A 15,360-nucleotide genomic window follows, 5' to 3' on the forward strand; every position below is an offset into this window, starting at 1 on the left:
CTGTCTCGTCTGGTCACAACATCACAACAAAAACAGGGATGATGGACAGAGGAGAGGGAGGAAGAGAGATGACTCACTAATAGCCTTTTAAATCTTTCTAATGTGTCCATGTGTCTGAAAAACACTGACATAAATATGGCACAGATTTATACTTAGGAAGCTTTTTCACCTAGACATGAGCACTTTATGCTAATTTTATCTTCCTACTGGCTAGACTAACACTAAACAAAGCTCATCTCAGAATCAACACTGTTTGTGATTCACTGAATAATCTTTAGGGCTTCGCTTCCTTCTCAGTCAGACACCAACTGACTGAGCTGGGACTTTCCGTGTAATCTTGTAGTTTGGTCTACTCTAGAAATAGAATTCAATACACTTCTAGGACTCACAACACCATACACATCACAGTACATCCCTTAAGTTTACACCATAAAACACTTTTAGCCATCAAGTTCCACTTTTTACACACATGGTGTACTGCTGTGGTTCTGTATGGTTACCCACATTGGGGAACTGCTGAACTGTTTCAGTTTGGGTCACTCCTCCTATGGCTGCAATTGTAAGGCATGATCAATACAAGCAGTTAGAATGCATCTGCCTAATTTGCCTTCATTAATCTCATATATCTCATATAATCTGATGTTGACGGATTTTAAAATGAAGGGTGTGTGCAGAGCTGTTTGACCTTTTGCATATATCAGGGTGTTACATTAAAACCTCAGACATGAAACCACAGATGCACCTGTTCTAAAAGCTTCAGCAACACAAGATCTGTAATGAACAGTGCAGTGATAATGTTTGAATGATTAAACTGAGACTGAAAAGCATTTGCTGGCTGAGAACCTTACAGGACAAGTTATTATAATGGTTCAATCACAGTGAATGTCACAAAACAGCAATAAAATGAACGAAAAGTAAAGCGATCAACAGAAACATTGTTGAAAATCATTTGAACTTTCCAGCATTACAGGGCAGTGTGCACCCATCAGTGATGAGTCCACAGCTCAAAACACTACACCAACATACCAACAAGCCCGACCATGCGACACACACAGGATGTGTCCCACCACAAGCGTTAGATGAGCTGAAACGCTGGCCTGGTGGTTCTTGGAAGAAGCGCACGCTTGTTGTGCACGATGTGCTGCTGTTGCTGACATGTTTTGCAGATTGTATAGTGTGTCATGAATTATGGGTCTGCTTCCCCCCCCCCACCCTCCCCTCAATGCAGACACACAGCAAGCAACAGTAAGCAAACACTCACATGCACATGGAAACACATGCACAAACATGCGCACTCACTGTGGGTTGTCACTGACAATGAATGCACAGTGTCTTTCATGCTGCAGGATTTTTAGGAAGTTAACTTCAACCCTTTACATCACCGGTCACGTGACATCGGTGATCAGACTGTACCCAGTACTTCCTCACTGATCCCTTTGTTATCATTGCTACTGTATGCTGATGACAGATCCAATACACAACTTATCCTGATCTTTCACTAGCACAATGAACATGGAAACATTTGTGTTTTGAATGAACTTCCTGGTAACTGCCTTTGAATGCACAACGTTAACTGACATGAGAAAGACTATTAAAGCCATAAACAAACAGATATCAACTTTGAACTCTATTCCCAAAAGCCTCACAGATGAGTGTGTCATATGTTCAATGAAGCTGATAAGAGCTGACCCAGTGGCCTGGACAGACCTGGTTACACATTATCTGTAATGGCACAGTCCAAAATAAACAAAATAACCTCATTCAGTCCTCACGGATCAGTTGGTGCTGTTTCAGGAAAATTTAAATACAACGGTAAATCCCCCTGCAGACACACACACACACACACACACAAACATGGGGGTGTGCACACGCACACACACACACACGCACGCACGCACACACACACACACACACACACACACACACACACACACACACACACACACACACACACACACAGAGTCTCCCACACAATCCACAATGCAATCCAATACTCTGGAGGAATCCAAAGGACAACTTGATCTATTTATAATACCAAGAGTGACTAAGAATCAGGGGACTTTACAGTCATGTTACTGAAATGTTTTTTTCCTTTATATTTACATTGACATAGAGCAAGGTTTTTCAAAACACTTCCTGAACAACATTTACTTTTTTTTTTTCAACTCGAATGCATACACCATAAAAACTAGAAGTGAGTAGTGATATTCAGCTTTATTGTAGACCAGTGGTTCCCTATAGGAACCATGTGGGGTTGGTAATGGGGTCTGCAGAAAAATCAGACGTAGGCTGCAGTTTTATTTCTCTATTATAGCACACACACATGAGAAAGTGTATAGTGACGTGTGTAAGAAGTATCATTCGTCATCACTGAATCCTAGTCCCAGCTAGTGGTAGAAGAAGTATGCAGATGACTCAGACCACAATGTAAAAAAATTAAAATTCTACTTGAGTATTACTACAAAAATGTACTTAAGTCAAAATTGAAATGGCCCCATTCAAAGTGTTAAATTTGGTAGCAAAAGTTGATGTTTTTGTTGTCTTATGGGCAAAGATAATAATTTGTGCACACAGATCAAAAAGACAATAACAATTTTTGGGGACTTTAAAGGCTTTCCTGCTAGTTTTTTTTCCAACAAGTTACAACTGAATCATTCTTATTACTACATGGTGACCTCATGTAAATCCCAGCATATGTAGCTTTGCACAACTCCAACCTGTGTAGGTCCAACGCAGGGCCTTTAATCTATAATAATGCATCATATTTTATAAGAAGTTCATGTGTTTTGAATGTAAAATCAAAGTTAAATAAATGCAGTGAAGTAAAAGGTACAATATTTCCCAATAAAAGTTTAAGTAGCATAAAAATGCAAAATGTATATTGCACTTCATGGCAGAGTAAATGTACCTGTACACCTTTATGAACCAGCACTGGTCACAGCTGAGACTTTAACATAATTGTATCCCAAGCCCACTCTAACATGTAAAAATGCTTTCCTGTGTGGTTTATCAGGCAAATATCGTTACAAATAAATGTCCTCGGTGTCCTCAACGTCTCTCTTTCCGTGACATGAGGACTTTTGTTGCCTCTGCTCACCTCTCGAGGAGGTTTTGCAACGCTCAAGTTGATAAACAAAGCCACGTGTTGCAGGGAAGTTTCCAAAGTGGGCGGATCTCATGTGTTTCCGGGTTCTGAGTTGGAGGATATAAGAAGAGCTGCGCAATGACAACAGTAGACCAGAAACACAAGCAGGACAAAGCGCTTCGAAGAAAGGAGACATATTAACGCAACAAGGATTTTTAAAAATATTTATTTAAGTCAACGTCATCAAGTGAGGATGCCTTTCCTCGGACAGGACTGGAGGTCACCGGGTCAGAGTTGGGTAAAAACCGAAGAGGGATGGAAAAAGACAACAGCAGACGACAAAAACAACAATGTCTCCGTGGAGAGGTTGGTCAAAAAACACTTTAAAAAGTTGCGCAACACTTGAATGCGCCATCTCTTTCTTTTAGTTAGAGAAAGACGGAGGGAGGGAGGAAGGAGGAGGGGAAATATTTTGAAGAAAGTCCTAGCAGAGTTATGTTCAAAGACAGGGTGACTGTACAAGCTGTAGGCCTTGTTTCCTTCTCATTAACTCTAGCGTCTTTGTTTTCTGGGGCTGTGTTCCTTTTCCAGGCTAATCTCTGATTGAGCTATTAATAACCTCACAACAAGTGAGTGGATTAACTAACGCCTGTTGAGTCTATCTGTCCACTTTCAAAAAAAAAAGACCACACTCATTTCTAACACGAAGAAGTCGCCTTTAACACGACCTGCGGTTACAGTTAAAGCATAACAAAGACAGTTAAGAATGTAGTTGATACCTTTTTGTTTTGATGTGTATGTGTGTCCTCGGTACAGGAAAAAGGCATAAAAAGTGCTGCATGGAGAGTTTGTACTGTATTCTAAGCACAGTATGTTGAAGTGATGCCTTTAATGAAATATGTGTCCTTGTGTTTTTCCAGCTTCTGCAAAGCCGAGGAGGAGGAGTGTTTCAACAAGGAGAACCTGCTGCTCTCTCTCAGCTACGACATGGCTGCCAAGAAGAGGAAAAAAGACCTAATGAACAACAACAGCAAGGTCCCCTGTGAGTCTCAATGAAAGCGCCACTCAGTCTGACTTACTGTATAAATACGCAAAGGATAACATGTTGTTATTTTATGTACGGGGTTATAAATCGTATAATAATATCCTAAAGTTAGTTTCCGGACCAAAAATATTAACAGTAGAGGCTCATGAGGATGTTATGTAACATTCAGGAGGGGAGCTGCTTCCTAATAATATTGTTTATGATTAATTTTCCGTCATTTCATAAACTCAATTTCAATAACTGCACTGACTCTGAAATTGTATCCTATTTGTGATGTGTGCATTTGTCACATAGCTTATAAGCCGCTTAATGAGGGCAGGCCCCTAATATAAACATTCTGCTTTCTCACAGATTTCCACCGGGAAAAGTGGATTTATGTTCATAAAGGAAGCACCAAGGAGGTAACAAATAACCAAGCCTCATTTTCACACCGACGTTTCATATCATCATTGTTGTTAATGTAAACATGCAGAGAAAACTCTACACTCCTGCAGAGGATTGCAATCTAATACCCTGATAATTAAATTCTCCCAGCGCCACGGATATTGTACACTGGGAGAGGCCTTCAACCGCTTAGATTTCTGCAGCGCCATCAAGGACACGAGGAGATTTAATTACGTCGTCAGAGTGAGTCCTCATCTCTTTCTTTTCCAGTTTCTTCTGTTTCTTTTTGTCTTCCCCTGTGGTTGTTGATGTGTTTTTTGTTAGTGGGAGTGAAGGGGTTAAGGTTAAGAGGGTGTGTAGGCTTCTGCCAGGCTCTTATCAATGCTGTGCAGACAAGAGGCTCTTAATGGTGATGACACTGACCCTGGGAGTGTATATGAGTGGGTGTATGTGGTAAGGGAAGGAGTGTGTCACAGTATGATATTTAGTTGTGGTAATACTGCTGATGCCATTTGGCATCCTCAAATTGCTAATTTGAATTACACCAAAGCTGTATCCAAAATCAGTCCCTATTTTCTACCCAGGGCACAATTCACTTATTGTCATTCAATTGGTATTCAAAAAAAAGTGTAAAATTGATGCAATTTGTAGTGCCATTGCATGTGCACTAGGGATGCCAAATGGCTTGGTGTAAAATCCAATTTGGAGCTTTCCCCCTCCACATCAAAGCGTCACCGCACTGAACCGAACACCGGCTCTCCCACATGTGCTCCCATGTGAGCTGAGGGCTACATGTGGTCATGTTCTCCTCTGCTGCTGGGTGTGAGGAGGTGGGGGGTGGGCGGGAGGGGTGACGGCTGTGCGGTGAGGTGCAACGCGACCACCCGACAGGGGTTTATGAAACCAGACCCAGTGGTTGTCAGGTGATTCAGAACCCCCCCCCACACACACACACTTGCCTCTGCGAGACGTAGGCCTCCCTCTTTTGTATTGTCTCCTACTCTTTCTCTCGTTGTCTCTCTCCCTTCACTCACCATATGTTGTTTTTTTGTTTTAATTCTTTTTGTATCTGTCTCATGTGAACTACCATCGGAATCAGTGCTGTAGGGGCTTAATCAGGATGAGATGAACCAACCTTTCATTCTGGCAGCACAGTCACACTGCAGGGGCTCATGTTTTATGGCTGTTTTGTTTTTATCTACAGTCATAAACGGATAGACACGAGTGAGGTGTATCAGACTTGAAATATGTAATGAACATCTTATAGTGCTAACTTTTAATATTCCTCAGATATCAGAATACATATTTCTGCTATTTCATCAGTGATCTGAGTTTTTAATCTTTTATACATAACTATCCACACACTTTTAACACAGGTTCCAGCTAACGAGTGCAGTGTAGTGTGGTAAGCCCAAAGAACAATATGGCTGTGTAACACAAGCCATATAGTCTGGACACGTTGTCCTAGGTCACTGCTCTTCACTGGTTGTGTCTGATGGCATTTGCGGGTTCACTTAACTCCGTCTCGGTTACACAGATCAGGTTCTTCCACAGAAAGACAACAAGTGGTCCTCTTTTTTTTTTTTTTTTTCACCGAGGGGATAAATAGAGGTTATTTCAAGGAGAAACAGAAAACTCTTAACTTTAACTCGTTTCATCATTGCCATTATATGATAACAAGAAGATGCAGCACTCCTGATACAGTCGCTATGTTTGTGGAAAAGCGCGAGTCGCACGCCAAGCTATGAAGTGCAGTTTAGTGAACAGCGGGGGCTAAAAGTAGATACAGAAACACACATTGTTCTGCCCGGCTGCTCTACAAAGAGAGGAACACTTGATGAGCTTCTAAAAGAAGAAGGGCACGGGATTAGGTTTTAGGAATGGAGCTGGAAAGAATGAAAAAAAAAGGAGCCAGGAGCGAGCGAAGAAGCTTAAAATTGGTAAAGCGGACAGGGAGGTAGAGGATGAAGGAGAGAAGTAATTTAGTTAAAAGTTGGGTGTTATTAAGAACCCCAAACTCATTAACATTGTTATTTAGGATTTATCTGAATGCTTACCTACAGTTGTCAACTTAAGCATTTTTCTCCAGTTAACCATAAAGTTGATGTTGTGATGTTGATATGATGACAAAGGTCACATATCGAGTAAGGGGGGGGGGGGGGGGACTTGTTTCTCCATGATGTCACAGCATCTGTTAGATGCCAGACATGCCACCCTGGGACGCGTCGTTTGTCCACTAGCCAAAGACAACAACCACGCAGACATACACACAAAAGCATGATTGCATAGACACACACACAATCACACACACTCTGTCAAATGATTCAGCTAATTAATTTCACAAGGGGATCAGGAGTGAAATGATAAAAAGCTTGTTTGTGGAGGCTGATGCTGTTGACAGCCTGGGCTGTTGTCCAACACCTTTCCAGCAGCTTCTTCTCCTAAAGAGACTCAAGACCAAGTATGATCATAGCCAAGAACGTTGTTATATGGTCTTTGGATCCAGCTTCGATTTAGAGTAATGACCAGGTGGAAAGGCTCCAAATTTGTTCTAGATGGCATTTATTGTTAGGAGTGTGAGTGCTTTTTTGTAAGAATGCAGCATAACAAACATTAAGTAATGAGGCAGTGGAACAGAGAGTCTTAGCAGCTGACAGGGTGAAATTAATGTTGTGTTTCTTTCTTTTCTGTCTCTTTCTTTTCTCTGCTCTAGCTCCTGGAGCTTATCGCCAAGTCCCAGCTCCCCTCGCTCAGTGGAGTGGCGCAGAAAAACTACATGAATATTCTGGAGAGAGTGGTACAGAAAGGTGAGCCCTGTCGCTCTTCTCTCGCCCTTTTTTTAAAATTTTTAAATTTTTTTTTATTTTTATAAAGCCATCTGACTAGTTTGCCTCTCAGTTTCTCTCTTTATTGGTTTAAGGGTTATATTTTTCTGCTCCCATGAAACCTTCCTGTTAGTTGCACCAATAGGTGACAAAATGAGCCCTGGTGTTGTGTAAAGATGGCAAAGGCATGAATATGCTGCTTTAATGGCACAGTGAAAAACACTGACAGTAACCAGACCCCTCCCCAAGCAACAGTGTAAACTAAAATGTCCCAAGTGTTAAACAGAGATTCAGATTGTTTAGGTAGCGTTATGAAACCTGTTGGACAAATATTATGGACGTCCCAGGAGGAGAGTACAGCCACTGCAAAACACTTGATTTAATAATGTGCTTGTCGATGATGCACAATAAATATTTTACTGCTTGGCTGTTCGCCTGGTAGTTGCTAATCTCTGTGCAACACTCTTGCTTTAAAAACTCACTTAGGGTCATGATTGTAGTATTAAACTGAACTGATTTCCTCCCACAGTCCTTGACGACCAGCAGAATGTCCGTCCAATCAAGGAGCTGCTGCAAACGCTCTACGTCTCGCTGTGCGGTCTTGTTCAGGACATGGGCAAGTCTGTGCTTGTGGGGAACATCAACATGTGGGTGCACCGCATGGAGAACATCCTGCAGTGGCAGCAGCGGCTGGACAACATCCAGATCAACAGGGTAAGCATCTGTCCGAAATATAAAACTAGGAGCTGCATTTAGAAGGGTGTTACGATGCAGACTACTGGGAAGGCTCTTGGGTGCATTTTCCCCATTATACTCTCCCCATTATAACTTTTTTTTTCTTTCTCCTGTTTCCTCCAGCCTCTGTCTACAGGCATGACTCTGACTGACCTTCCTGCTAGCCTGCAGCTGAACATCATGGAGCGGCTGTCTGATGGCAGGGACCTGGTCAGCCTGGGCCAGGTCTGTCCTGAATTGGGGGCCCTTACTGAGGACCGGCTGCTCTGGAAGAGACTCTGCCAGTACCACTTCACAGACAGACAGGCATGTGGAGATTATTGGATGATCTCTAAATATATGTACAATGAGAACGATGCACTCGTACGTGCACACACACACACACATCTTGCACACTACAAGTGTCAATGCTTCCTGTATTTCTGATGACCTACAGGGAGAATACAATACGTGAGACTGTTTTAAAATAATAAACTTAACAAAGAGGTCAAGCATCTCTGATAAACAGGATGTGCCAGCAGAGTGTAGTAACCTCACACCATGCTCAAAAGCACACACTTGAAAAAGTAGGTTACAGTGAAGCTTTCCCACAGTTTAGGATGGTTTAGATTTGTGTCTGGGGAGAGAACCCCTATCCATTAATGCTGGCAAAACCTCCATCTGTCAAGTATTTTATTAAATGTGACTCAGGGCAAAAAAAAAAAAAAAAAAAGTCCAGAAAGCAGACTTTAAAGCAAACATTTCAAAGTGTTTTTCTCTCCTTAGGTTACATCTGAAAAATCTGTTTGCACTCCTTTTTTAGATTCGAAAGCGTCTGATGGTGTCAGATAAAGGTCACCTGGAGTGGAAGAAGATGTACTTTAAGCTGAGCCGCTGCTATCCTCACAGAGAGCAATACAGCGACACCCTGCACTTCTGCACACACTGTCACATCCTTTTCTGGAAGGTACACACATGCATGCTCAGGATTTTTCTTCTCTCTCTTTCACTTTTTCATTTTGATCAAAGTATACATTTACTGATTATTGTTTATCTTGTTTCTCCTCTCAGGACACAAACCATCCCTGCACAGCCAACAACCCAGAAAGCTGCACTATGGCCCTCTCCCCTCAAGACTTTATTAACCTTTTCAAGTTCTGATCCCCTCCCCAAATCCAGATGATCTGACTGTAAATACTGTACATAGAAATGTACAATATTGTTTTTGTTTTGATAGCACAATCAATTCCTGGATGTATATATAGATGAGGTATGACTGGAGGGGCGCTCAGGCAGTGGGACAATTATGCAATCGAGTTACTTTTTTTGAAAGAGTGCAGAGGCTTCTGTGAGAGTTCACTGTTGAAAGAGAGCGAATGTGACAGAGAGGGAAAGAAATGTAGGAACAGTCGGCCTGTGGACGGAAGAGGGGAGAGCAGTGGAAACACTCAGCTCAGTGAGATCTTAGTTTAATGAGGTTTTGAGTTCACACCTCCAAAGTAAACACATCTCTTAACTGTAGCTATGTGCATTTTTTTCCCCTTAATTTGAATAATTTGGTTTTCTTTTATTTTTGGCTCTAAAAGACATTGTTCTTTTCAACAGGAAAGTAGGAAAATGATTCAAATTTTGAGTTAATGTTTGAAATAGTGATTTGTTTGATATAGTAGTACAAGGCCTGCTCACATGAGGGGGGGGTTGCTATGTGTTTTATATGCTCAGATGAAGTTTGCAATGTTTTTTTGGCACTGGGATGGAGATGCTGCAGTACCTAAGAGTTAATGAATGTTAGCAAGGGAGTGTTGACACACCATAGTATCTTTTCTATTTTGCGTTGTTCTTTTTCACTTTTATAAAGATTTAATACGACTTTTTTTTTTTTTAATATTGTGTGTGTTCATTTTCTGCTGTGGCTGCTATAGCAACAGCATCTGAGTGCAGTATTACCAAAGATTGTAATCAAAGGAACTATAAAAAATGGTGTGTGTGCCTTATCGTGAAACTTGAAACCGGTACAGCTTAATCCTTGTTTGCAATGTTTTCAGATCCTGATGCTGTTATTATCATCATCGTTATCATCAACATCATCATCAAATGTCTTGTTTTACAGAAGAGTGGTAATCAAGATGTGAGGCTTTGATTCCAAAGTTGACTGTTTTGAAACATCTTACTTTTCTTTAACCTCATGCATGTTTTTTTTTTTTTTTTTTTTTTTAAACACGTTGCTGATTGTGTTTACTTATTTATTTATTCAGATTCTGGCAATTAGCTCAAATTGCACTATTGGGTTTGCAAGAATGGAAATATTGGTACAAAAGTGCAATTTGACCCAGACTTTCCTCTTATCACTGCTCAGACAGTGAGGAATGATGTACATGCTATGCAATGCATTCTGTTTATGTTCTGTTGAATAAATAAAAGAAAATAAGCAAATAAGCTAACTTGTGGCATCAATTATATATAATCAGCACACACTTAAGCATTTTGTAGAACAGTTCATCATTTTGAAGAGAGAGCTGAAATGCACATGGGCTTGTTGCCAGAGGTGAACTGGAGCCCCCTGGTTGGAGCTGCTCTGTAGTTTTTCCTGCTGTTAACAGCAAAAGTGCACTCTCTGTTGGACAAATGATGAACTGCAAGACAGTTTGGTATTTTCAGTCTTTTTATGGGTGCTGCTGCTACTCATCAGAACATACTTACAACAAACTACCTCTGAGAGATGATCTTTTCTCTGCTTAAGAGTTTCCATCACTGCTCATACCTGAGTGTTTAGCGGAGCAGAGAACTGAATCAGTGCTTCGAAGATGGAACGTTAGACTGAGAGTCTAATGAAAACAAACCAAATGAAATTCTTAGAGTGCCTCAGCCTCACTCGCACACTGGCAGAGGAAACACTTAAAGCACTGACTCAGAGAACAACCTCTCCAGTGTCTTTTAACCAGGAGCATTAGTGTTAATTAGTCAGGCCTGCTGTATAATAGCACAAGGGTTGTTGCACAATGAGCTCTGTGTGATCCAACAACAAACAATGTGTTCACGTCATCAAGTTTCAAAATGTAAGTTTCTCAAACAATTGTTTTAATTGTTGCAGTAGGACAAACAGTTGAGGTTAAAACAAATTTTCAAAAGCAAATGAAACTTGTTTCTGCATGACACACAGACAATATAAACAATGTAATAATCAACTTACTTGTTACACAATGTTTTTAAAATAAATAATATTTTATACAAATATTATTCAATTTCCCAAAGAAATATATTTTAGCATGTAAGAGTTTTACCATGTGCAGCATTGCACATCCAGTCCTGCCCTGCTCCTCAGGGTGTATAGGTAGCTTTTAAAGGAGTAGTTCAACATTTGGAAGCATGATGTGTATAAATGGCAAAGGCATGATACTGCTGTCAAAGCAATAATACACAAGCTGCATTTTAAGGCCATATATATGTACACTTCTACTCACATTTAGAAGACAACTTTTTTTTTTTTCCTGTACTGTTCGTTGTTCTTCCTCATTAACTCAATCACAAATCTGCTGGTTTGAGGCTATACAGTCTGATATGATACATCAAAAAGGTGCCAGTGTATTGCTGCTTTGACAGCAGAAAAAGAAGGCAATGTTCATGATACATTCCCATCTTTTCTTTTTTTTAAGAGAAACAATACTCAATTTGGATTCCTACCTAAAGCTGCAATAGCAGTTTAATGACTAGCTACCACACTACTTATTTTCTTTAATATCTCCTGCTTTCTTTTTGTTTTTTTAATATTATCATGCAAAAAATATCTACAGTTTGTGAATCTTGAAACATGTTATAAGCACCAGTTACGACTTTCTGATTTTAACTCCTACAACAGGAGTCGCCAGTGTTTGACATAACGGAAAATAAAAGTTAGAAAGTTTGTTGCATATTGTCAATATTGTACCGTACCTTGTTTTCAAACGATTGTGTGTGTGTCTATCTATTGCATCCTTGTTTAGCATCTGCATCACGTATTTTTTCTAAACAGAAGATATGACATTAGAGCAAAGTAAAAGTGGAGTAGTTATATAATATTCAAACTGGTAAAGTCTGGTAGGCTCATGATGTCGATGCAACTCCTTATGGATGGTAAACCTGGTAGCAGCCTTCAGCAGTACTGTAGAACATGCTACACACACACACACACAGAAGAAAACTGTCCTGTTCTCCTCTCTTCCCTTATTTAAAGCAACTGTTAATGCATAAATGAGTGCTGAGTTAGCATTGAGCCACGCCTACCAGATTTGGACCCACAATTCCATCAGTGCTTTGACTCTCATTCTTCTTAATAACCATTCAGCTTTGGCATCATCTGTCTCAACTCCCAGTGCATGTACTCCAGAGGTAAGAGAGGCGGTGTGGGCTGGAAATCCACACAACCTCCCAGACGGTGTAAGTACCAACTGCAGAGGATCTGGAGATGCTGAGGATCCCCGGTGGTTTATGAGGTGTAGCCAGGGAAAGTAGTCTTCACTATAGATCACTATCCTGTGTGTGCAAACAAATGAGCACTGAGCATTATGTGACACGTGTACAAACAAACAAACTTTTTTTTAAATCGATTTGAGAGAAAAAAAAAGATGTAGCATGCTTATAATAATCAGGTAAAACAGAAGGAAAAAAATGCAAAGAAAAGCTAAGAGTTACCAGAGTTAGTAAATGTCACAGAGAGGTACGTTCTCTCTTTCAGAGTTCTGAATAATCCACTCAATAGCATCCCAACCCTACAGATTCACACGGAAAGACAGAAGATTAAAGAGACCATGGTATAGCTGCAGCCATAAACAGAGATAGATGTACAGTAGGTGAACATCACTGAGAACAGCAACTTTTGAGTGTATGTCCAATAAACAGGCCCTGAAAGAGGGGAGAAAACTAACAGATATCCCCAGAAAGCATGCAAAGTAATCCATCAGCAATATCTTAATCGAGAACCAGATTTCATATCGCATGCAAAATATAGAATAAGCACATAAAGATATATGTGATGTTTTGATCTTGTGTTACCTTTCTGGCATTAGCGGACATTCTTCTTGCCATCATCCCCTCCAGATAACTGCTTAGACTCACTCCCTTGACTGTAATGATGGCCTCCTGGGTCAGGACGGTACTGAGGAGCAGTGAAGAGAGGTGAGAGAGACGCACACACACATATAATGAGAGAGAACATAATGTATAACATTGTGTACCTGCAAGAACACAGTGTCTGGCTCATTCTGGTTCCTGCCTTTCTTTACACTGTTACATTTTGAATAAACAGCAAGTACACACACACTGTACCCAAAAATCTTTCAGAAATGAAATGCAAAGAGAAAAACGCTACACAATGTACTTACACCTCAGGGTTGTCTGGGTGTGGTCTGTAAAGGAGCCGCTCATCCACTGAAATCAGGTTGGTGAGAGTAATCTAGAAGTTGAATGTAAATTAATTTGGATTTCCTTATTCATGGGAAATGTATCATTTATTTATTATTTATTATCATGAAGCAAAGACAGACGGCTAAAGATTTTCATGCCGCGGTGGCTGACCACTGCAAAATGAACTATTAAGCAATATTAAATGAATGCTGAATGGGGCTCAGTATAAACTTACATTTGTTGAACACAGCTCCATCTTTTTCTCCTCGGGGTCGACTATGGAATGTTCCTTCACGTAAGTCTGCGTCTGGCTGGTTCCCAGTATCTACACAGACAATAATACACAGTGAGACCAGAGTAATCAGCCTAAATATCACTTGACTGATACATGATATGTGTACATGCATGACACAACTTTTACAGACCTGAGGGCTAGGTATTGACTCGGAGCCTAGATGAACAGACCACTGAACGCCACATGATAAAAGTTATACACAGTTACTGTATACATATCTTGTGTTGATATAGTATGTAATGACTGACCGCACGTACAATCCCCGGGAGGCCCCACTCTGTGCTGAGGAGTCTGTGGCTGTGTAGGCGTCCATCTGCGTCCAGGCTGCGGTCCAGCACGTCCACCCCCACCACGTTGGGGTTCATGGGGTTGGGGTACTTTCTCATTGCAGCCTTGATCACCGTCTCCCATGGGTAACTTCACACAAACCAAGACAACATGTAGAAGAACACATATAGACTTAGAGTAACGGTTTATTATGTTAAGTGCACACTGATGCTAAAGTTTGTGTAAAAAGCTTCCCATATGTCCTTCCCTATCTATTAGAATACCTAAAAATGAAACATGGTGTTAAATGCTCCTATAGTAGAGACTCACCATCAGTCCATAGGCCTTTAATATAGTGCAGGTGGAATTTACTGACAAGAACCAGTCATGAATTTCAGAGTTTAATGAGCCAGTTTCAAATTAATTGTAAGTTAGGTTCCATCAACCTAGGCCTACAATGTCAGGTCAGTTCTGCTTTATTACATATTTTGAACAATAGGGTTTATTGTTTTGACCAACCTGAAAACATGTTCCGTGCTCCAAATCTTCATTTTTCAAACGACAATCTCGACCTTATCTCTGCAACAGCCTCTGTCCCCCGAAACTCTGTCTCACCGGACCATTTTGATTTGAGGGAATAGCTCCTGTAATCAGAGAGAATAAGGCCTGGAAGCTCACGACCATCAATGAAGTGCGTCCAGAGAGCGCATTATCTCCACTTTTCGCTGAATATCAGTGCTGCAGAAAGACTGCGCAAAAATGCTCCGCTGATCCCTGTGGCACAGGAACAAGAGGCAGAAAACATGTAATGTGTAGATTACAATGAAGAGCTCGTAAAGAGAAAAGAGAAGAGAGAAGCCGGTGCAACTGCGAAGCCACCAACAGTCAAGTCAGACAGAGTGACACACAGGAGGCTGCTCTGGAGTTTCCAAAGAAAAGTCTCTTTGGTGACCTTCATGGTTGCAACGTTTGAGTTACAGACATCACATCTGCTGAGGATACGATATATAGCTTTTTAGCAACATTATACAGTCTATGGCATTAAATGATATAAAAAGTGACAGAAATACACTGACTGTTGGGTATCAAAATAACTTACCTACCTAAATAAATAATAAATAATACATACCTAAATTCACAGAGAGTCCTGGCTAAGTCATTTGACAGCAGGTTTTTTTCTTCAATAATTCTTTAGCCATTTTAATGACACTTTACTGCATCCTGATGTATTAGCCTACCACGTTTTCTTATTGGCTATGTATGTGACAGCAGTAGCCTGTTGATTCGTCTGATCTTGTCTTTGCCTCCAATAATCATTTTTACTGTCTGTACACAGATAATCAAAAATATGAGTGAGGGCATAGAC

The 15,360-nt window shown here is 40.6% G+C and overlaps 2 protein-coding genes across 4 annotated transcripts; one reads left to right on the forward strand and one right to left on the reverse strand.

Annotated features, from left to right (window-relative positions):
• Nucleotides 1-3,221: 3,221 nt before the first annotated feature.
• On the forward strand, nt 3,222-10,489 carry fbxo32 (F-box protein 32). The gene is made up of 9 exons (XM_067602179.1): nt 3,222-3,451; nt 4,006-4,127; nt 4,482-4,531; nt 4,665-4,757; nt 7,228-7,321; nt 7,869-8,053; nt 8,198-8,380; nt 8,877-9,020; nt 9,125-10,489. The coding sequence occupies exons 1-9, from the start codon at nt 3,339-3,341 to the stop codon at nt 9,212-9,214; spliced, it is 1,074 nt and encodes a 357-aa protein (XP_067458280.1). The 5' UTR covers nt 3,222-3,338; the 3' UTR covers nt 9,215-10,489.
• A 621-nt stretch (nt 10,490-11,110) lies between these two features.
• prelid3a (PRELI domain containing 3A) lies at nt 11,111-14,903 on the reverse strand. Of its 3 annotated transcripts, none has more exons than XM_067602183.1 (7): nt 14,514-14,903; nt 13,985-14,144; nt 13,668-13,757; nt 13,411-13,481; nt 13,082-13,184; nt 12,722-12,798; nt 11,111-12,562 (listed from the first exon to the last, which is right to left on the reverse strand). In XM_067602183.1, exons 1-6 carry the CDS (start codon nt 14,543-14,545, stop codon nt 12,727-12,729), a joined length of 528 nt encoding a protein of 175 aa, XP_067458284.1. In that variant the 5' UTR covers nt 14,546-14,903; the 3' UTR covers nt 11,111-12,562; nt 12,722-12,726. The 3 variants fall into 3 exon arrangements, with proteins under 3 accessions (XP_067458284.1, XP_067458283.1, XP_067458285.1); XM_067602182.1 differs by having other exon boundaries at nt 13,976-14,144; XM_067602184.1 differs by lacking the exon at nt 12,722-12,798 and having other exon boundaries at nt 13,976-14,144.
• Between the last annotated feature and the right edge of the window lie 457 nt (nt 14,904-15,360).

This window comes from Thunnus thynnus, chromosome 10 (assembly GCF_963924715.1).
Source record: "Thunnus thynnus chromosome 10, fThuThy2.1, whole genome shotgun sequence".
Lineage (NCBI taxonomy): Eukaryota > Metazoa > Chordata > Actinopteri > Scombriformes > Scombridae > Thunnus > Thunnus thynnus.